Source organism: Rhamphochromis longiceps, linkage group LG12 (genome assembly GCF_057381845.1).
Source record: "Rhamphochromis longiceps isolate RC_006_pf linkage group LG12, R_longiceps_female_GT1.1, whole genome shotgun sequence".
Classification (NCBI taxonomy): Eukaryota; Metazoa; Chordata; class Actinopteri; order Cichliformes; family Cichlidae; genus Rhamphochromis; species Rhamphochromis longiceps.
Genome location: NC_140568.1, coordinates 31,900,426 through 31,922,150, shown reverse-complemented (window position 1 = coordinate 31,922,150; position 21,725 = coordinate 31,900,426). Strand labels below are relative to the sequence as shown.

The window sequence follows — 21,725 nt, the reverse complement described above, 5'->3', positions numbered from 1 at the left end:
ATGTGAGTGTTTTGCATGATCAGGAATTTTTTACGCTGTACAGGAACTAGTGGCTGGAGGGACTTAAGTAAGAAATTCTGACACCCACAAATGTTGTATGTGGCTTGGCACACACAGCATAACAAATGCAGGAACTAGCACCTACATACACACACCTTCCTTTCCCACAATATGAGGTCAGAAAACAGTGCTAGGAATAGATTAATTTAATCCAGTCTTAAGTAATGCATTTAGAGAATTTACTATAGCATTTATTGTTACAGTTGTCCATATTTGATATTTTGTCATGTTTATTGAAACAGGTGCACACATAAACAGAAAACCTGTGAATAAGGCAAAAACAGACTTTGTACAATTCTGTTTGTTCTGTTCTCTGCCAAGCTGTCGCCACACTGCTTCGGTGATGTTAAGGTCTGGGCTCTGGGTCCAGTCCATGACTGATCCTTTTGCATTGTGTTTTTTTTCTATCCAGTTATGCTTTTACCACACGGGCAGTGTGTTTCATCAGATGCTTTCTGGATAGTACTACATGGTGGATCAAAATCTGATGGTACTTTTCTGCATTTAGATTTCCATCAGTTCTGACAAGATCACCAACACTACTGGCTGAAGTGCAGCCCCATGACAGAGCCTGTGTCATGTTTTACTGTTGTACCTCTCTCCTGAGCTCCTCTGTGAATACTGACAATTTGAACCAAAAATGTCAAATTTGTATTAGTCACTCCATAAGATGTGTGTAGATACAAAACTGGTTCATCCTTTGAGTTTGGTGCCTTTTTAATGCTTGAATGATTCTTATACCGACTTAAAAACCCAAGAACTGGACTGAAAATGAGTGTAAAAGCAGTCAATGTCCACATAAAAACTTCAGAAAGCTTTAAGAACTATTGCTCAAAGAACTATTTTGTACAGTACTGTAAATCAACATTTATCACATTCATACGCTGAAGACTTGGGATTACTTTTTTTCAATGTGTATGTTTTTTTTTTTTTAAATTTCAGTGTCTTTAAAACAACAGATGCAGTTCGTAGCGCAGATTCTTTTGGTTGCTTCGTTTTATGCATTTATACATGAGCTATTTCTTAATCTGTGACAGCCTGCAGATGTTCTTCACACACTGCAGAGTGAACCTATAGAAACCCGATCCAAAGATGACTGCAGGCTGAGGTCAGAGTGGGTGACAACACTCATTCACAGTTTTTTACAAATCAAATCAAACTAGGTGTGACAGTCTGACCTGTGAAAATAAACTTAGAGGTTCAGGGCCATCTCTTCGCTTGACTGTGCTGCATTTTACAGGCTTACAGACACTCAGGTTATTGTGGCAGGAAATATAAACAGACTTCTCAACCTTCCCTCGACACATAAAGACAAGAAACTAATGAGAGGACTGGAAAAACAGTCAGCCTCTTTGGTGGGATTTCTTGTAGCTCCATCTGTGGGAAACGGCCTCCCATGGCAAGTAATAAAATACAATAATCCAACTGATTTGAGACATTGTCAGTTATAAGTCATGGCAGCAGAAGCAGATCTTTGTTATAATAATGTAGTTAGTACTAAGGACATGAAAGCTTTGTTTGCCACCGAGCCATGCTAGCTGACATCCATTAGCCTGGAACCACTGCAAGCCAGTTAGTGAGCTTCACCATTGCCAGTAAACACAAAAAGATAAAAACGATAGGGATCTGCAAATCTCAGTTTTGGATGAATCAGAAACAAAGAGAGAAAAATGTTTTGGGGACTTGGAAGAGAAAAGGCTTTTGATTCATTAAACAGGTGTGACGGATGTGTGGCTTCTAATTTAGCAAACATAGCCATGATCTACCACACACACACACACACACACACACACACACACACACACACACACACACACACACACTTTACCGACCTGCATGATTTGTTGAGGCACGTTCAGTGATGTTCCGCACTTTCTCATTTCTGCTACACAGAACACAACACTTAAACAGAGCAGCTTTCATTTACATCAACGCAACAGCTGAAAGAGGTCAAACACAGCTGTGTGTAACAGAACAGTAATGTGCACTCCCAAACAAACAAGATGACCTTTTTTTTTTTCATATTAAGGCAAAGCTTAGAGTTTGATGAATTTGACAAATGCAACTACAACGAAAATTTTCAGATGATGGGTGAATGGAAGGGCATGAATACTACCTGCCATCACTCATCTCGCTGCTCCACTTAAGTCTTGAATTGCTTATTGTTATTACACTAATAGCACAGCAGCTCTCCCCTCTGAGGGGCACAACTCAGCAGACCCACAGAGCGCTCAGATTACAGTGCAGATGACTGCAGGGAAACATCACCATCTACATTATGTAATGTCCACTCTCTTGGGAGGTGTGAGGCAGCAACGGGTGTGGAGTGACACAGACCTAACAGCCATTAAGGAGTTTTAAGTGGTATTTCTGCACAGTCACCAACACTTATTGGGTGACAATTATGATATCAGTCACACAAGCCTAGAAGCCAGTCGTTAACCCCTTAACAACCACTGGTTGGCAGAAAAAGAAAACGTGTAGTCCCAGATGCCAACCACCTACCAAATGAAAAGTTTAGTCATTTCACAGTTGCTGTATTTAGGAACAGCTGATCAGCCACTATACCTGTGTGATCGGCCAAAAGGGCTGACACTATGCAACCCTGCCTATGCTAAGTCCAAACCATAACCATGTTTGATGAGATCTGAGTCAGCTTCGCCCTGAAGTTCCACTTTTTGTTTCTCTGTTGGAAACAGTCCAGTGTAATGGAAATTATCTGTTGTCATCACATGATACATATATACAACTTACCACTGTGACGACAAAGTATAGTGCTTAGCCAGTGTAGAAAAAAAGAAAAAAAAGAAGAGCAGGGAAACTATTTTGATAAAAGTATATGCACGTTCAACTAAATACTTTCAAGAGTGATTACACTGAAGTTTATTTTAGTAACATACAAGAGAATTCTCTTTTTTAAAAAGTAAAAATAAAAGACAATTTAAAAGAGTCAATCATTTTAAACAAAAGAAAAGTACGAAAATTTGCAGACAAAGCTGCAAAACTGTTCACTAATACAAATTCAAATGCTATTTTTTCCACAGGAACTTGTCATTAGTTTTCCAGAGACTCTTGCTGTCCTTCTCCGCAGACACGGTTCTAGCTGCAAAGTTGGTGGTGATGCAAACTCTCTGCACTTCTTCTAAATCTGTTAATCTATTGATACTCTCCTCATTACCCTCATTCAGGATGTCCCAGAAGTCTTTGCGACTGCCCTTCGATGCCCGTGCTGTTGTTTCGACCTGGTGTGTAGTTTGGGTGTGTAAGGTTGCATCAGAGTGGGAAGTGAGTGCGGACGGTGAAGGCGTGGTAAGATTGGTGCTTACAGGTGCTACGGGTGGTGTTTTTGGGATGTGTTGAGTACTCTTGGGTTTGGGTTTTAGTAAGTCATCTAGGATCGAGGTGTCTCCTATCAGCTCTGTTAGGTAGGAGCGATTAGTGGAGATGGAAGGGGGCTGAGAATTTTCTCTCTGCTCCCTCTGCAAAGTTTCACTTATCCTCAAAGATGACTTCTGCTCCTGCTCTTTTCCTCGTGCTGTGGGTTTGGATACCATGGCGGAACTGCCATGGCTGAGGTCCGAAGAAGAAGGGGTATCTCTGTCTGTGCAGTTCAGGCGAGCAGAAGCCTCCCCAGACCCAAGACCACTGCTGCTGACTCGATCGCCGCCAAGACCACCACCAGCTATGTGGGCTCCAGAAGTAGAAACACTACCTCCCTTTGTCCGCTTGAGTCCTCTGGCACTGCAGTGCGTCTCGTCCTGCTCTTCTGACTCAGGACTTGGAACATCACTTAGAGGTTCCAGCACATTCCTTTGTGATATTCTTTGCTTTTTGCGAGGTTTTGGAGTATCGCCTTTTGAGTTTCTAGCCTTTTTTGGTGGCACAGGAGTTTTTTGCGATGTTTCAGGTTTAGTTCTGAAATTCTTTTGAGTGAATGTCAAATTTTTTGTGGCTTTTGAAGCATCCTTTTGTGGATTTTTGATCTCCGAGTTAGCAGCTAAGGGGGAGGCTTGTGCTGAAACAGGTTGTGGGAAGTTGTTTTTGACCGTATCAGCCAACTCAGGGAGGTTCAGTGAAGTGTAATACTGGTGAAGCAAGGCCAGCCTCTGGGTTGAATCTTTGCTCAGAATTTCAACAGCAAACTGGTGGACTGTGGGAAATTTGAATTTTTCTGCCATTTCCTCCAGCTGTTGCCTGCAAAAAAAAGAAAGAAAAGAAAAGGGGCGATAATGAAGGAAGAAAGTGCAAAAAACCCATCTAAAAATAGAAAATTGTGTTAGATACTGAAGATGACAGGATATTTTAACAACTAATGGTTTCTCCTAACCTCTATTCACAAATGCACAGTAAGATCAAGGCTAGAATCTGGCATCTGTGACCATAAAATGCCTTAAAATCTCAAATAATACCTCTTCAAAAAGCCACAAGGCCTATACTATTAACCACATATTGAGTGAGGCCTAACTAATTATAAACATCCCATATTCATGCTCATATCCAGAAAGCAGTGTAGTGTGTAGTATTTTTCATTAGCTCCTAGGCACCTATTAAAACTCTGCTCTAACAATTATTGGGGACAGAAATACCTCCGTGGTGGTAAAGCAGAATTATAGTGGTGTTACTAGCATTTGTGGCTTTTACTGAAAAAACAAAACAAAACAAAACAATACAATAAAAGTAGGAGCAGTATAACCTGATGCGCATGTGGATTTTAATCATTAAACACCAAGGTTAACTGAGGCGATAGCAATATAAGTAGTGTGTATTTGCTTCCTGGTGAGCCTCCAGGCAGGGATACAGCCCTCGGGGAGTGAGACTGGAGCCACGAACAGTGTCTGTGTGTCTGCGTTTGAGTATTTAGAAAGGGGTGGGGGTGATGCAGCAGAACAGAATCGTGTATTTGAATGCTCTGCATGTGAACGTGTGCTAATACTTGTTAGGATATGTGTGTGTACGTATCAGAGTGAGTTTGGAAGTCCTAAGGCGATCATTTTGGTTAGTCCCAGGAGGGCTGCGGTTGTGAAGGGGAAAACTCCTGCACTGTTGGGCATGGTCATAACTGGGTAATCTTTGGCACGATGCTGGGAAATAGGTGGAAGGAAAAGCTCAGAGGTGGTCCCTCACTAAATACACATACACAATTACTGAGGCCCAGGTGGGGCACTCAACACTATATCTCCGGTAGGTTTTGGCCTCATTCCTCACTGCTAGAAATTGTTCTTTCTTTTCCTTTCCTCCCCATTACTCCTCTAGCCAACCTTCCTCTCACTTATTATCCTACTTTTTTCCTCCCATATCAGAATTTTTTTTACTCTTCTGTTGCAGTTTTTCCCCTACACCTTCATCACCTCTCCCTCTTTTACCCCCCGGCCTCTCTTATCATCATGTGATTTTTCTGCCTTAAAATAAGTTAAACTCTTTTACAATTCACTACCTGCGTATGGCTTTGGGAGTCTCGCCAAAGATGAAGGTGTTGTGTTTGGTGTGATGCACACTCTTGGTGGTAAAGGTGACTGGATGATCCAAACTGAGCTCTTGCAGCCTCATAGTGGAATGACACGGCTCACTGTCTGGCAAGCTCTCCGCCAAGCTCTGGCACAATCAAACAAGAGTAAAGTTTCAGAGAAATATTGATCCACTCTCTGTCAAGTTACCTAACAACAACATAGTTTATAGTCATTACCGGTGGACCAGATTTGCAGGCATGAAAGAGCATGTAAAAAAATGAAGTACTGTGCTGCAATTAATGGACAGTCTTAAGTCACTGGTCCTAAAAGTCCTATAATTACGCTAAATCATAATGAACAGCATTTATTTACCCCATAGTTCTACTCTTTTTAAAATTAATTTCACTGATCAACTCGGTTTCAAATCAGCACAAACTGCCCAACAGTAATCTACAAGTATCACTCCCATGTAACAGAAAAAAAATGTGTTTTATAAACTGGGTGAAATGATCCTTTAACTTGCCATCAACACAGGGTTAAAGGTATGACGCTTGACTGAGGGCTCTATATCATACTATGTGAAGAATCAATGGACCAGATCAGTGTTTGACCTCTTGTTTGTACCTCTTGGGTTCCTAGAAGGTGATTGGCCGGGAGCTGCGAGTACATTTTGCGTTCAAACACGTCCCGTACAGCAGCTCGACTGATTAGCTCTTCTGCTTTGCTGCCACCCACAATGCGCTGGTTAGAGTGGGTGTACACCACCTCCTGTACACCTCCTTGAAATGAAAAAAAAAAGTCCATCAGAATTGGTACAATTTTGTTATTAAAAGTGTTTAAAGTAGCACTGGAACTAACCTAGCATGCAGTCAATAGTTCCATTCTTTTCTTTAGATGCCAGGGTTGTCTGACTTTTCAAAGTTGTAAATGAAACAGCCTTCGGCATCAAAGCTTCCTTCTCTGTTGTGCCCGTCACAGGTCTTTGCCCAAGTTTTTGCAATTTAACTCTGGATCTCTCCATGTGTGGACTTACATGTTCCTCCTCTGAAGATGAGAATGTCTCTATATCTTCTGTGTATTTTGATCTTCTTTTATCCCTTTCACTTGCACTTTGCCTCCTTTTACTGCAGTCTGTCCTTCCTCCCCCCTTCTCTGCTCCATCATGTAAATATAAAGTATCCTTTTTGGACCACGACTTTGCCTCTAAGTCGAAGTCTTCAGATTCATCTGAGTAACCACCAAACTTGTGTTTTTGGCAAAATGTAGTTTTGAGTTTATTAACTTTATTTTTTTCTACTTTAGAGTTTTTATTGCCATCTTCATCCACAGTAATTATTTCACGTATCTGCCGTTTCAGACCCGTGTCACCGTCTTGTCTCCCATTATCTCCATTATCTCTTAATTTTCTGTCTGAATTGCAGGATGTGTCCCTGGTTTCTGTTCCCAAATGGACACCGACATTTCCTGTGATGGAGGTCGACGTGTCTTCCCTTTTTTCCTCCTCAGGATCTTCCTCAAAGCAGCTTCCTTCACCTTCTGGACTCGTTTGTCCTTCTAGCGCTGGTGCTTCTTTGACTCTTTCAAAGAGTTTGGAGAAACCATGCTGTTGGAGACTCATTCGACCAGGACCTGTTGTAGCACTCCTGCTCCTATTGCAATCATCTGTACTGAGGTTTGAGGCCTTTCTCTTGACCCCCTGCTCCCTCTCATCCTCTTCACTGCTGAAGTCCAGCACCCCTGTGGAGACGTTTGATGCATCGCTGTTCTCCTTCACTGGTTTATCATTTGGTACATGGACTTTTGTAGGTGAAGAACCTCCAGCTTGCTAAAACAGTAGACACAAGGTAGAAACAGACTGAGAAAGAAAGGACAAGCAGGGCAGGCAATACATTTCTCTTATTAGTTGCATCTTGTTGTAAGTGAACTGTAGCTTTAGCTCAAAAATCCACCTGTATCACCACTGAGTGACCCAATCAGGCAATCTTTCAAGTGATACAAAGCTATTTGTTAACTTTCAATAATGTGGTTTAAAGCTTCTATAATGATAAAAAGAAAAGGGTCATAACGTGTTCCAGTGTTACATGAATGAGTCTCTGGCTGCCCCCCAACTGATTCTAATTTCAATTTCATGAACTAGGTGACCCAGGTTAGCTCATATTTTTGCAGGTATCCAGGTTCTTTGAGTATGTCTGAATTCACTATAGTGTTTCAGGGTTTTCGTTATTTGTTTTTGGATTTTTTTGCAAGGAAAAAGCTGCTCTGACTGTTCTCAGTGGAGTAGTAAAAAGGACAGCATAGTGCACACTGCAGGCCTGGCTGGGAAAAGGATGATAAGGGGTACCACTGTATAAATAAATAGCTGAAAAGTGGAAGACAGACTTCATTGTGGTATGTGCCTTACATTAGCGCAAACAAGTAATGGCACCCAGCTGTTCATATGTGGTGGTGACACAACAAGAGCCTTATGCTTCAGTTTCACTAATAGAATAAAATGTTATCTGTTATCTTCCATAGCGTACTCCAGAGTCTACTGCACTTGATGTGTTTGCAAGTATTAATAGTAATTAATTGGAAGTGTGCAGTACAAGTTGGTCACTTTCACTCTCTCAGAACAGCAGCTGAGATCTGCTTAATGAGACTGTGTGGCTGGTAGACTGACGGACAGCAGGGTTCACGTGGGAATGGGAAGACAAGGGGTCTGCTTGGAAAGAATGACAGAGTCAGGGGTGTTCTGAGTTTCTGAGAAGAGAAGACTACTCACGCCAGCTCCCTTTGTCTCCTCCTCCGTGTCTTTGCCTGTGTGTGTACTCATCATAACACCAGCCTCCACTTGCCCTTCTCTCTGAGAGGAATTCATCAAAACAAACATTTCAGTGAACAGCATCAACTCAGTTCTGTCACAACCATCAGCACAACAATATCTTTCACTTTTGGTATTTAGTATAACACTGTGAGAGACAGGTTAGGTCTTCTGCAGGATACCATTTTTATAACTGTACGTTTAAACATATCTTTAATTTGAAATGTAAAGGGAAATCCTATTTGGGCAATATCCTGCTTTTTAAAAACACAACAAGCAACCTAGAGTACTGTGACACTGTTGTATGTATAAATCAAGATTTCTGAATCCTGCTAACCACCCTTGCGGACGCAGCTACAGCCAATTATTTTAACAACACCTGAATTCAAAGATTAAGAGATGTAGTGCATTTATTATGCAGATGGAAATATGTACACCCAGTTTTCTCTGTGCTCTGAGATGATGAAACCAGGACAGTCATACCTACCTAGTGTAGTTTAAGTCTTGATATTGAGTTGAAAATCAAAGCAAGTGTTAAATGCCTCCAAAGGCCCAAGACAAGAAACAGTAAAAGTCATTTTGGTTTGTGAAACCCTGAATTGCGACTGTGGAAATAAATCAGTGGGATGATGTGAGTCCAGGCGGGCAGCAGCACACACAGTCAAACAGTAAAAGGTCTGTCGGCTATCTAACCTCTAAAATCTTGCGGGTGAGACAGGTCCCTTGAGTTTGCAGCCTAAATAGGTTTTTGATCCCAAACAGTTCATCCTTATGGTCACCATGCCCCCGCACTGCTTCGAAATACCGCCGGGAGCTCTCTTTGCCAACTACAGAGGAGTGCAATTGCTGGAAAATGGGAGAGAATGTGGAAATGCAGCATCTAATTTATATACTATAGCTTCATCTGTATATACAGTATTTAAATTGCAGATTACATTATGTCTATGAGTTTACAGTAGTCTGGTACCTGTTTGTAAATTTGTCGTAGGTATATGACCTCTTCCACAGTCCCCAGTGAGATCAGCCTAAGAACAGTCACATCCCTGCATTGGCCAATGCGATATGCCCTGAGGAGATGTATAAAAAGTATGATACTTTTCAACAGCACAAAGTGGCGCAATAACACCAAACAGTCCTGCCTTGACTTTGGATGCAGTATGCAACAGTTAGGAATTACCAGAATATTGTTAGGTTAGCTAAAGAGCTGCAGCAAAACACTACTATGAAATAATATCTAGTCAGGTGGCAGCCTACCTGTCAATAGCCTGAAGGTCATTGGCTGGGTTCCAGGTGGGGTCAAACAGCACCACAACATTAGCACCAACAAAGTTAAGACCAAGACCACCTGCCCTAATAGAAAATACACATATTAGTAGGTTTCAATACCAAATACTACCTAGGATAAAATTAATTGCTACAAGTGTTGGTATTTCCAACTGACATGGTGGAAACCAGGCAGAGGTTGACGTGAGAGGAGCTGTTAAAGTCTCTGACGATCTGGACTCGCTCTTTGGATTTGGTGGATCCGTCCAGTCTGCTGAAGTCCAGGCCCACAGCCATGCAGTAGCTCTCCATCACATCTAATAGCTAAAAGATTCAATACACAATAAATGACCATTTAGGAGTTTATTAATCAGTAGAGTTGTATAGAAAATAGATCCTACACGTGTAAACTGAAGCAGCATATCTAAAAATATCTGCTGGACTTCAGTCTTTACAACTTATACTTACAGATCTACAGTGAGGCTAAACACTGAGCACTACACTGGCCTGTATGGACACCATGATTAGCATTAAAGTAAAACCAAGGTCATGAAAATATGACTTCATATCATGCTTCCTCCCTTCTGCACACTCTGCCTGCATCCCACGCCCACATCAAAAATTAAGTACTTTCAGTTATGATGTGAAGACTGAGAAAAAGAAACTTAGGCTCAAGGTTATAACTAACTAAAACTAATATAACACCTAAAAGTGAGTGTGAAAGTGCTGTAAAATTAAATGAAAACAAAACCTAACTGAGATAACACAACAATACTTAACATAAAAATATTACTTTTAGACTTAAGCCTATGTGACCGTGTATTATCAGACTGCTCTGCACTTTAATCTCACCTACACGATAATGACAACAAATCTAAAACTATTAAAAATTTAACGAGTAAACCCACTCTAAAACTAATTCCAGAATTATAGCAGACGCAGTAGCATTTCAACAGAACCTCACAAAGACACCTGATGTATTCCTGGAGAGAGTGAAATTAAACTGAACAGAAAGCAAAAACTATAATAACTGCTGATTGATATACCTGAAGCTTAAATGAGTTATACTGTATCAGGTGACTACAACCATTAGACTGCACTCTCAGTCTAATTGTCTTCACCACAAACTTATAAATAAACATGATGTAATGAGAAAACCACGTCCTCTAGACCTTTTTTTCCTATAAGCAATTCATCTAACAGAAGACGCGATTAGCAAGGTTCAGGCTGCTCCTTTGTTCAATTTTATTTTATTGGCATAGCACCAATTCACAACAACAGTTGCCTCAAAGTACTTTGTATTGTAAGGTAAAGACCCTACAATATTAGAAAAACAATTGCATAACCCCCTATAAGCAAGCACTTTGCAACAGTGGGAAGAAAAAACTCCCTGTTAACGGAAAGATTTAGAACTGGTTTCTCAGGATCACTCTGAGACAGGATGATATTTTGCAAATGAAGGAATGCAGTCCTACACGTGTGTTTAATATGCATACAGAAGGACATATCCTGGTCACAAAGAACTCCAATACTCCTCATAGTGTTACTTAAGGTCAAGTTAATGCCATCCAGAGTATCAGGTTAGACACCATGTTTCCAAGATTTTTAGGATCAAGTACAAAAACTTCAGTTTGGGATGATTTAGAAATAGGAAATTAGAGGTAATCCAGGTCTTTAAGAAATGCCAGTAATTTAACTGGTAGATTTGTATCATCTGGCTTGATGAAAAAAATAATGCTGGGTATCATCTGCATAGCAATGAAACTGCACAGAGTGCTTTTTAATAACACTGCCTAAGGAAAATATGTATAATGTAAAACGACCCTAGAAGAAGACTCCCTATTTAAATGAACAAATTGGAATCTATCAAAATAGATACGACTCAGTATTTAATTCACTCATTGCACAACATATAAACCTGCAATCACACATCCAAAGTCACAGAAACAAAAAATGCAAACGCAGCTCTCACCTTGGTTGAGAGAGAAAAAATAAGCACTTTATCTCTCTTTTGTAGATAAAATTTGAGAAGCTTCTGCAGCACCTAAAAGAAAGCATAAACCTGTTAACCCCCTTTAGAAACTGGCAGTGAAGGGATCACGCAGCTGTTTTCGTGCTTTACCTTCATTTTTCCACTGTACATTGGGTCTGACAAGGCTTCAAATGCTTCATTTTTGCATCTATGCACAAATTCTGGAAACTTCTGGAATACCTTTGCACAAACAGCACTCACATACTTTTCCTAAAAATAAGTGGGAAAGTCATTTTAATGAACAAGATCTTGAGAGAATCGATCCAGAATCACGTGCAAAGCAACACAACTCTACCTGTTTCTTGCTGGTGCCTGGAGTAGACTGAAGGAGTGCTACATGGTTCGCAACTTTTCTCAATATGGCCAGGTAACTAAAGTACAGCTCCTTCATATGAACACCATCAGAGTTTGTCTATGATAGAAGGAAAATATTATTTAATGTAAGAGACAAAGCATCTTCTTGTTGATTTTTATACATGTGATTTTTATGCAAAAGCATAAAGTTTCCTTTCTGTTTTAATGGGATCTATTACTTAGTGTATTCTAGCAGACTATAATGAACTTTAAAACAGTTACTTAATGAAAAAAAAGATTAGGCACCTTCACAAAGACACTTTATATGAACTGCAGTTAAAATACATTGTGATATTTTGATGTGATACTTTAAAGTGGGTAAAATAAAATGTAAACAAACAAACAAAATATCCAATAAAAGTGATTTTGGTCTCAACATATAGAATCAAGTTGTGTGTCCCTGCAATTTACGAAGCACGATAGCAGAAGAGAAAAACTAACTTTATAGCAGCAGCTTCTGCGGGTGCGTCTGCTGTGACAGTCACATTTTTCTGATGACCTTAGGAGTAATGTCACATCTTCACTGCCGAGCACTGCCTGATACACTGTCTGCTGAAACTCTGTCATAGAGCAATATACCACCTTCGATGAAACAACACATACATACATATACAGAAGGGAATTAAGTCAAATAAATCTGATTGAATTAAAAAAAAATGTAATTATGAAAATGATAAAAGGACAGTAAGTGATAAAAGTGTTGGTCAGTCTGACGTCTAGTCTTACCCGGTCGTCCTTCTTGGGCAGCTGTTCTTTGATAAGAGCTTTAGTCCTTCTGAAGAACCAATGAGAAATCTTCCTCACCAGGGCTCTGACGGCCTTCCTCCCTGTAGCGAGAGCGCGTTTGGTTGCGCTGTGCCTCTGCCCTTGCTCAATTGGATCTGAAAATTTGTTCTTGAAGTGGCCTAAGCTACCAAGACAACCTGGTATAGCCCTGAAGAGAAAAGTAAACATAAATCTGAATCCCTGCATAGAAGTTAAATAAAAACATAATGCAATTCATTAAATTTAATTGAAAATGGGGCAAAGTCTACATATTAAAGTAAGATTTTTAACAGTAAGAATTAACGGTTCTTGTTAGTAAGATGGTAAGACCAGAGGCAAGCATTTGTGGAGGTGTGGGAGTGCATTAGTGTCCATCTCTGCACATTGATGGGACCATTGATGTTGAACAGTCATGGATGTTTTTCAGGGAAGGCTGAATTCAGGTGCTAAAATGGTCTAGTTAAAAATGCCTTCTTTAGGCTGCTCCTTTTAGGGGTCACCACAGTGGAGCATCTGACTACATCTCGCGCTATAACTAGCATACTGCTCTCCAACACCAACCCTCTGCATGTCCTCCTTCACTTCGTCTATGAATCTTCTTTGTGGTCTTCTTCTCAACCTCCCACCTGGAAGGTCCACATTCAGCATCCTTTGACCAATATATACATTATCCCTGCTCTGGATGTTCAAAAAAATCTCAATCTTCCAACTTTGTCTCGAAACCGCTCAACCTAAGCTAAAATATCTTAACGTCTTCAGATCTGCCACCTCCAGCTGCACCTCCTGTGGGAATTAGTGGTGCTATCTCCAAATAATACAACACAGCAGGTCTTAAAACCATCTCATAAACCTTACTTTCACACTTACTGCAACATTTTGGGAACACATCACTCCGTACACTCATCTCCACTCTGCCAGCACTCACTTCTTCACTGTTATGCACTGTCCATTGCTTTGAATGGTTGATCCCAGGTATCTAAATTAATCCACGCCACTACTGCCGCTCCTTGCCTGTCTACCCTCACTACAGATTGCAATGCCATCTACAAATCTTATAGTCCACATAGACTTCTGCCTGACCTCATCTGTCAACCTGTCCATTACCATCACAAACAACAAAGAGCTCAGAGCTGATCCCTGATGTAATCCCACTTCCAGCTTGAACTCACATTTCACCAGGTTCTCGCTGTCCTCGTACATGTCCTGTACCAACCTCAGTTTTCTCTGCCACTCCTGATTTCCTCATGCAGTACCACAGTCCCTCGCTTGGCAGCCTATCATGGCCCATTAAAAACTAATTATGAAACAATAAAAACAACAGAGGAGGCCAAGAAATGTTGAGCAACTGAAATCCTACAGTGGTCAAACACTTGCTGAGGGCTGTAAAAAGAAAGGGTATAGTGAAATAGCCTCCCATATCCAAACATGTTCCCGACTTGCATTGCTTTATGCCTCTCACATTTTTTAAAAGACAAGTTGTGATATAAATTTTAAGGTTGTAATTTTAACCCACCAATCCATAACACACCACAGCTCCTCCAGGTTGTTCTGTAAAATAGTTCCAGTGAGACCAATTCTGACCTGATGGAAATACAAAGTTAGCATTAGAATCCTGACTCAAAGTTGAGCTTGCTAAAAGGTTAATAAATTAATGTGTACAGCCTCAAAGACAAAGTGCATCAACACTTTCCACTATCAGTTATTTGATACTGACTCATTAGTAGTCCATACTAAATACAAGAACTCTGAAATAACAACACAAGCTCTCTAACCTTACATCTTAGCTCCTTCATGGCCTGAGTGATCTGAGAGTCTGGATTTTTTATCTTGTGGGCCTCATCCACAACCACACCAGACCAGTCAATCCTGTAGGGAAAAGGCAAAGATATAATCTAGGGCATAAATAGATAAGGCAAATTTATTTACGGCACAAAATTGATCTAAAATGCAACTAAAGTGCCTTAAAAATAAATAAAAACTAAAATGAACAATTTCTTAAGGAGCCTAATTTATAAATAGTACTAAATGTACTATACATGTTTTTTAAGCGTGGGTCTTACTTATTAAACTGATCCAGGCAGAGACGAAGAGTTTCATAGGTAGTGAGGGCAATTTCAACTCGCCCTTTCTTAATGCGGGCCAACTCCTCCTCTTTCCTCAGTCCGTGGACCACCACACACTGGAAGTGACCCCATGTGTCCAGCTCATCTTTCCAGTTATAAAGCACTGACAGTGGGGCCACAATAAGGAACACCTTAAACAGAAATGTCACAGAAATGTCAAAATTGTGACTGTGATATTCCACTGCTGTCACTTGTTGCACTTTATCAAATCAAAATCAAATCAAATCAAATCACTTTTTATTGTCACATCACATGTGCAGGCACACTGGCACAGCACATGTGAGTGAAATTCTTGTGTGCGAGCCCCACAAGCAACAGAGATGTGCAAACACAACAACACAAACGAGCAAAATACAAGAATGGCCAACCTGAAACTAATAAATATATGTACAATATATAATAGTGTATGCATTTCTGGATGTGTATACTAAATATTTTCCTACGTGTGTGTGTGTGCGTGTGTGTGTGTGTGTGTGTGTGTGTGTGTGTGTGTGTGTGTGTGTGTGTGTGTATACACATTTTTACAAATTAAATAGTAAAAAAATAAAATAAAATAATAATAATAATAATAATAAAATATATAAAATATACAGAGTTGAATATGTGCAAAACAAGTGGCATTTATATACAGTGTGGAGTGCATAATGTTGAAGTTCCAGTAGTGAAGCTGAGGTGTCTATGATGTGTTCAGCAGTCTGATGGCCTGATGGAAAAAGCTGTCTCTCAGTCTGCTGGTACGGGACCGGATGCTGCAGAACCTCCTTCCTGATGGAAGCAGTCTGAACAGTTTATGGCTGGGGTGACTGGAGTCCTTGATGATCCTCCCCGCTTTCCTCAGGCACCGCTTCCTGTAGATGTCTTGGAGGGAGGGAAGCTCACCTCCAATTATCCGTTCAGAGCACCGCACTACTCGCTGGAGAGCTTTGCAGTTGTAGGCGGTGCTGTTGCCATACCAGGTGGTGATGCATCCAGTGAGGATGCTCTCAATGGCACAGCGATAGAAGGTCCTGAGGATGCGGGGGCTCATGCCGAATCTTTTCAGTCTCCTGAGAAAGAAGAGGCGCTGCTGCGCCTTCTTCACTGTTTTGTTTGTGTGTACTGACCACGTAAGATCCTCAGCCAGATGTACACCAAGGAACCGGAAGCTGCTCACTCTCTCCACAGCAGCGCCGCTGATGGTGATGGGGGTGTGTACTTCTCTGCACCTCCGGAAGTCCACTATCAACTCCTTTGTCTTTGCGACGTTGAGGGTGAGATGGTTGTCTTGACACCAGTGGGTCAGGGCGCTGACCTCCTCCCTGTAAGCCGTCTCATCACCGTTGGTGATAAGACCCACCACTGTAGTGTCGTCCGCAAACTTCACAATGATGTTGGAGTTGTTAGTGGCCGTGCAGTCGTAAGTGTAGAGTGAGTACAGGAGAGGGCTCAGTACACATCCCTGTGGAGCACCAGTGTTCAGTGTGATGGGGGATGAGGTGATGCTGCCCAGTCTGACTACCTGGCGTCTGTCAGACAGGAAGCTAAGGATCCAGCTGCAGAGGGAGCTGCTCAGTCCTAGATCCTGCAGTTTCCTGTCCAGCTTCGAGGGAACGATGGTATTGAATGCTGAGCTGTAATCTACAAACAGCATCCTCACATACGTGTCTCTCTTCTCCAGGTGTGACAGGGCAGTGTGTAGTGTCAGGGCTATGGCATCATCAGTGGACCTGTTGTGGCAGTATGCAAACTGTAGAGGGTCCAGTGAGTCGGGTAGTGCAGAGCAGATGAAGTCCCTGACCAGCTTCTCGAAGCATTTGCTTACGATGGGGGTCAGGGCTACAGGTCGCCAGTCGTTCAATGAGGAGATGGTGGAGGATTTGGGTACAGGGACGATGGTGGCCATTTTGAAGCAGGCTGGGACTACAGACAGAGAGAGGGAAAGGTTGAAGATGTGCGTGAACACTCCAGCCAGCTGAGCCGCGCATGACCTGAGGACGCGGCCGGGAATCCCGTCCGGACCAGTAGCTTTGCGTGCGTTCACCTTCCTGAAGCACCTCCGCACATCCTCCTCAGACACAGTGTGCGCACTGACGTCATCCGCGGTGCGCACACTGTCCGGTCTCATGGTGTTCGCTGTGTCGAATCTAGCGTAGAATACGTTTAGATCCTCACACAGAGAGGCCGTGGTCTGCGGTGTGCTGGTTTTCCCTCTAAAGTCTGTGATCGTGTTTAGTCCCTGCCACATACTCCGAGGGTTGTCAAACTGTTGTTCCACCCTGTCCCTGTACTCACGTTTGGCTGCTTTGATCGTCTTCCGGAGTTGGTAATGTGCGTGTTTGTAGTCCGATGTGTTCGCGGAGGCAAAGGCGGTGTTCCGTGCCGCCAGTGCCGCGCGAACATCTCCGTTAATCCAGGGTTTTTGATTTGGGAAGGATTTGACTGTTCTGGATGGGACGACATCTTCCACGCATTTCCTGATAAATCCACAGACTGAGTCTGTGTATTCATCAATGTCTCTGGCGGCCACGTGAAACATTTCCCAGTCCGCGTGATCAAAACAGTCCCGCAGCGCAGACTCTGATTGGTCCGTCCAACAGTGCACCGCCCTCCGGGTTGGAGCTTCCTGTTTCAGCTTCTGCCTGTAGGCGGGCAGGAGCAGGATGGAGCAGTGATCTGATTGGCCGAATGGGGCGCGGGGGAGGGCTTTGTACGCATCCCGGAAAGAGGTGTAACAGTGGTCGAGTTGCCGGTTTCCACGTGTGTTGAAAAGGATGTGTTGATGGAGTTTTGGTGAGACTTTCTTCAGGTTTCCCTTATTAACGTCTCCGGCTGTGATAAACGCTGCCTCTGGGTGTGCGGTTTCCTCGCTGCTGATCGCGCTGTACAGTTCCCTGAGTGCACGGTCAGTGTCGGCTTGTGGGGGAATGTAAACAGCCGTAATAATCACTGCTGTAAATTCCCTCGGTAGCCAGAATGGCCGGCACTTAATCATCAGGTACTCCAGGTCCAGTGAGCAGAAGGATTTGACCGGGTGCACGTTCGCATAATCACACCAGCTGTTGTTGATCATGAAACACACACCACCGCCTCTGCTTTTCCCAGTAAGATCCTGTGACCTGTCCGCGCGGTGCACAGAGAACCCCGGCAGTTGTATTGCGGAGTCCGGTACTTTGTCCGATAGCCAGGTTTCTGTGAGGCAGATCACGCAGCAGTCCCGCATCTCTCGCTGGAATGAGATCCGTGCCCGAAGCTCGCACAGCTTGTTCTCCAGAGACTGCATATTAGCCAGTAATAAACTGGGTAACGGTGGTCTGTAAGTGCGCCGTCTCAGTCGAACCAGAACGCCAGATCTTCTCCCTCTGCGTCGGCGTTTGCGGCCTCCAGGGCCAGAGAACAAAGGCGTCTCAGGTGAGATGAATGGGGGGTCTGCAAACGGAGCGTCCGTGTTGCAAAACTTGAACTCCGGAAAGTTATAAGAAAGACCGTCTTTTATGTCCAGTAAGGTTTGTCGGTCGTACACAAGGAGACAAGTGCTGCTCGTGAAAAAATAAAGGAAAAGTAAAATTAAACACAGAAGAAAGCCGTTGCTTGGGGGAGCTCGCGACGAGGCTGCCATACTCGGCGCCATCTTGAAGCATCACATACATAGTGTGTGGTTTTTTTTTCTTGACAATTTTGTTAAAACACAGGTCACATTTTTATGTAAGCAAGCTTTAAAAAAAAAAAAAAACAACCTACTTTGCTGGGATTACTTTGCTCAGATGACTGCTGACTCTGCAGAAACTGGGGCCTGTTGTTTGCAATGTCCTCCCATGTGCCTGTTTTGTGCAATACAGCAGCCAGAAAACCAATGACCTAAGGTGAGATCCAACAGACGACAAGAATGAAAAGGAAGAGAGCCACAGGAAGCAAAATTAAAAACAAACACTGGCACTTTAACAGTTCTCACAAAAAAAATAACGTGCTTTGTACCTGTACAGTCTTTCCCAGGCCCATGTCATCTCCCAGGATGCAACCTCTGGAACGGATGTAGTTATTGTAAATGAACCTGATACCTTCCTGCTGGTAAGCTCTAAGGTATCTATTGATGGTATAGGGAACTCGGTCTTCATCAGCATCACTCAGCTCTAACGGGACACATAACTTGGGGTCTATCAGGCTGGTAGGAAACCAAGGTTTCTCATGCATGAAGTCCCTCAAACCAGGTCTCACAAGTTTTGAGACAGGTATGGCTTCCGCCTCTTGTTCGTCCTCTCCCACATCTTTATTAGTGTCTTTAAATATCACCCATGCTGTATCCTCATTAAGAGAGCTGGAGGTCAGTTTCTGGATAGTGGCTTCTCTCAGGACACCATGTCTTAGGTGTAGAGCCAGACAACTGTCACCTTCACGCCATTCTGCTGCAAAATCATTGTGACATTATATTTATTAATGATGTAGATGTATTAAAGAATTTCACATTAACTCCAGTCATTAAAATGACTGCAAATTTAAACTTGGGCAAATATAACACTAGCTATAACATATAACAATAATCTTCGCAAATACTCTTTAAGAAATTGGTCAAAAAAAGGAAAGAAACGTCTTTGCAGGAGGGGGTATTTACCACCAACTGCTAAAATATGGCTAATCACTAATTTGTGAATGTAAAAATGAACGTAAAAGCTACTTGATAGAAATATAAACATTATCTACGGAGAAAACAGACAGAATAGGAAGAAAAACAGAACAAAAATACCTTTTCCAACTGCAGAAGTTGAAGCCATTAGGAGGAAACAGAGGCTGCACTCTCTGATCTTCTTCCGGTAGAGGAAAAGGCACTGTAGCTTGTTAGCCTGCTAGATTAGCTCAGCCATCATATACAAAAAAGGAAAACGGTTAAATGGAGACGAAAAACCTATCTGTGTGAGTCACGTGATTCCGAGTAAGTCGCTCATACTTTCTCCTCTTCCAAGCGTCCTTTATTTGGGGAAAAGGCACAACAGGCTCACAGCAGGATCAGCTCCACTGCAGGCTGCTCAGTGTTTATCTGTTTTCACAATCGATACCGCACTTTCGACAAATTTCACCGACGAATCTACATTTAATAAATGTAAATATAAAAATGTCGTTTGTGCAGCTTTGTTGATTTGATTTAAATCATTTATTAAACATTGTCTGGTTTAATGATTCGATCGATTTCATCTCTTTAACCATGCGTCTCTCTTGTGTGGAAAGTGCTGCTGAGGTTTTAATGTGCTCTATTCACGAAAAAAATGATAAAATTTAAATATCAAAATGAGATAAAACATCTCAAATCTGATTTGGAGTTAACGAAATATAATATCAACTAACAATTAACTTCATATGACATAAACAATATACAGATCGGTCACATTTATCTCACCCTCGTAGTTCCCCGGTTTTTGGAGGTACTCTGAGCATCTCAGTGATTTTTTTTTAATTTATTCCTTTGCATTTTGCCAGGCTGACTCACATGTTGTGATCAGGGTTGATCACAATGTGTGAGTCACATTAACAGTGGAGCTGGTTGTAGATTTTCTGTAAGAACCCCCCCCAAAACAGCAGAGTTTGTACTTCCTGACAGTGATGAAAAGTTTAACCTGCCAAAGAGGATAATGATGCACTTTCTCCATCAGTGCCTGGTACCCTGCTGGCATGATCATTGACAAAAGCAGATGGTGGCATATAATATGTTCTCCTAAGACAATTGCTGCCTCCAGTTTCTACATGACCAGTACACCTGCAGTATCTGCTGGCAGCCAAAAAACCTTGTATCCGACCCCTCTTAAATCAGATGCAGACTCTTTGTACATGTACATGCCTTCTTGAGCAGGGGGAACTTGCATACGTTGCAAATGTTTAATCCAATATAGCAGGGGTGACAAACATAAGGCCAGGCGATCAGAATCAGTCTGTAAAAGGATGCAATACAGCCCCCTGGATGGCTTTGGAAAATGTTAAGGAGGGCATAAATTTTGGACTTATTTTTTTACTGTACTGATAAAGAACTTCCCCATGGCTATTTATACTACACCAAATTAATAAATAATAGTTAAATATTTAAAAAAAATAATAGAACAGTCTAATATAGAAATTTACAGTGAAACAATTACTTCTTTACACTGATGGAAAGGAGAGTTTCACTGGTCTGGACTTAAAGTAGGCTGTATGTAGCACATGATGTAAAATGAGTTTTACATCCCTGCATTACAGTATAGTGTGTTACCAGTGGTGTTGTTGGTGACTGTGGTCACGACTGCCATCAGATCATTAACAAACTCCTCCCATATAGTTTTGGGATGATCCTCGTCCTGTTATGATTATCCTCACCCTGTGAGGTACGATCTTGCCTTAAGCTCCAGACGAGGGTGATTGATGATCATTTTACATTTCCTCCACCCCTGAATATTCACATCATCCTCTGTCATCTTCTCACCAAGCTTCTTGTTAATGGTCTTGTCATTCTACCTTTAAATACTCTAGGAACAACAGTTAAGCCTGCAGTCTGAGAGCTCTAATGGGGTGATAAAAGGTCATTAAGATAAGATGGGGCCTGATTATTTAAGATCTGTTATGTGAGGAGCAGGTTTTTTAAATTAGATTTAAAATTGGATTTAACAGGCAGCCAGTGAAGAGAAGTCAATATAGGAGAAATATGCTCTCTACTTCTAGTCCCTGTCAGTAGTCATGCTGCAGAGATTCTGGATAAGCTGGAGGCTTTTCTGGGGTTTTTTTTTTAGTACATCTTGATAATAGTAAATTAGAATAGTCCAGGCTAGAAGGAATAAATGCATAACTAGTTTTTCAGTGTCACGCTGACGCAGGATGATTCGATATACAGGTTGAGACCAGGAGCATCTGTGATTGATTGATTGGCTGATTGCAATCATGGCACACAG

General features: G+C 41.9%; 1 protein-coding gene across 2 annotated transcripts; it reads right to left on the bottom strand.

Moving 5' to 3' along the window:
- Positions 1–243: 243 nt before the first annotated feature.
- Positions 244–19,871, bottom strand: ercc6l2 (excision repair cross-complementation group 6-like 2). 2 transcript variants are annotated; one of them, XM_085425822.1, is made up of 20 exons: positions 19,562–19,871; positions 18,796–19,223; positions 18,562–18,678; positions 14,782–14,975; positions 14,494–14,587; positions 14,235–14,302; positions 12,683–12,890; positions 12,398–12,538; positions 11,898–12,014; positions 11,693–11,812; positions 11,543–11,614; positions 9,749–9,894; positions 9,562–9,657; positions 9,275–9,374; positions 9,001–9,153; positions 8,269–8,349; positions 6,366–7,332; positions 6,132–6,286; positions 5,495–5,652; positions 246–4,254 (listed from the first exon to the last, which is right to left on the bottom strand). In XM_085425822.1, the coding sequence occupies exons 1-20, from the start codon at positions 19,587–19,589 to the stop codon at positions 3,090–3,092; spliced, it is 4,608 nt and encodes a 1,535-aa protein (XP_085281948.1). In that variant the 5' UTR covers positions 19,590–19,871; the 3' UTR covers positions 246–3,089. The 2 variants fall into 2 exon arrangements, with proteins under 2 accessions (XP_085281949.1, XP_085281948.1); XM_085425823.1 differs by lacking the exons at positions 14,782–14,975; positions 18,562–18,678; positions 18,796–19,223; positions 19,562–19,871 and having other exon boundaries at positions 244–4,254; positions 14,499–14,575.
- Between the last annotated feature and the right edge of the window lie 1,854 nt (positions 19,872–21,725).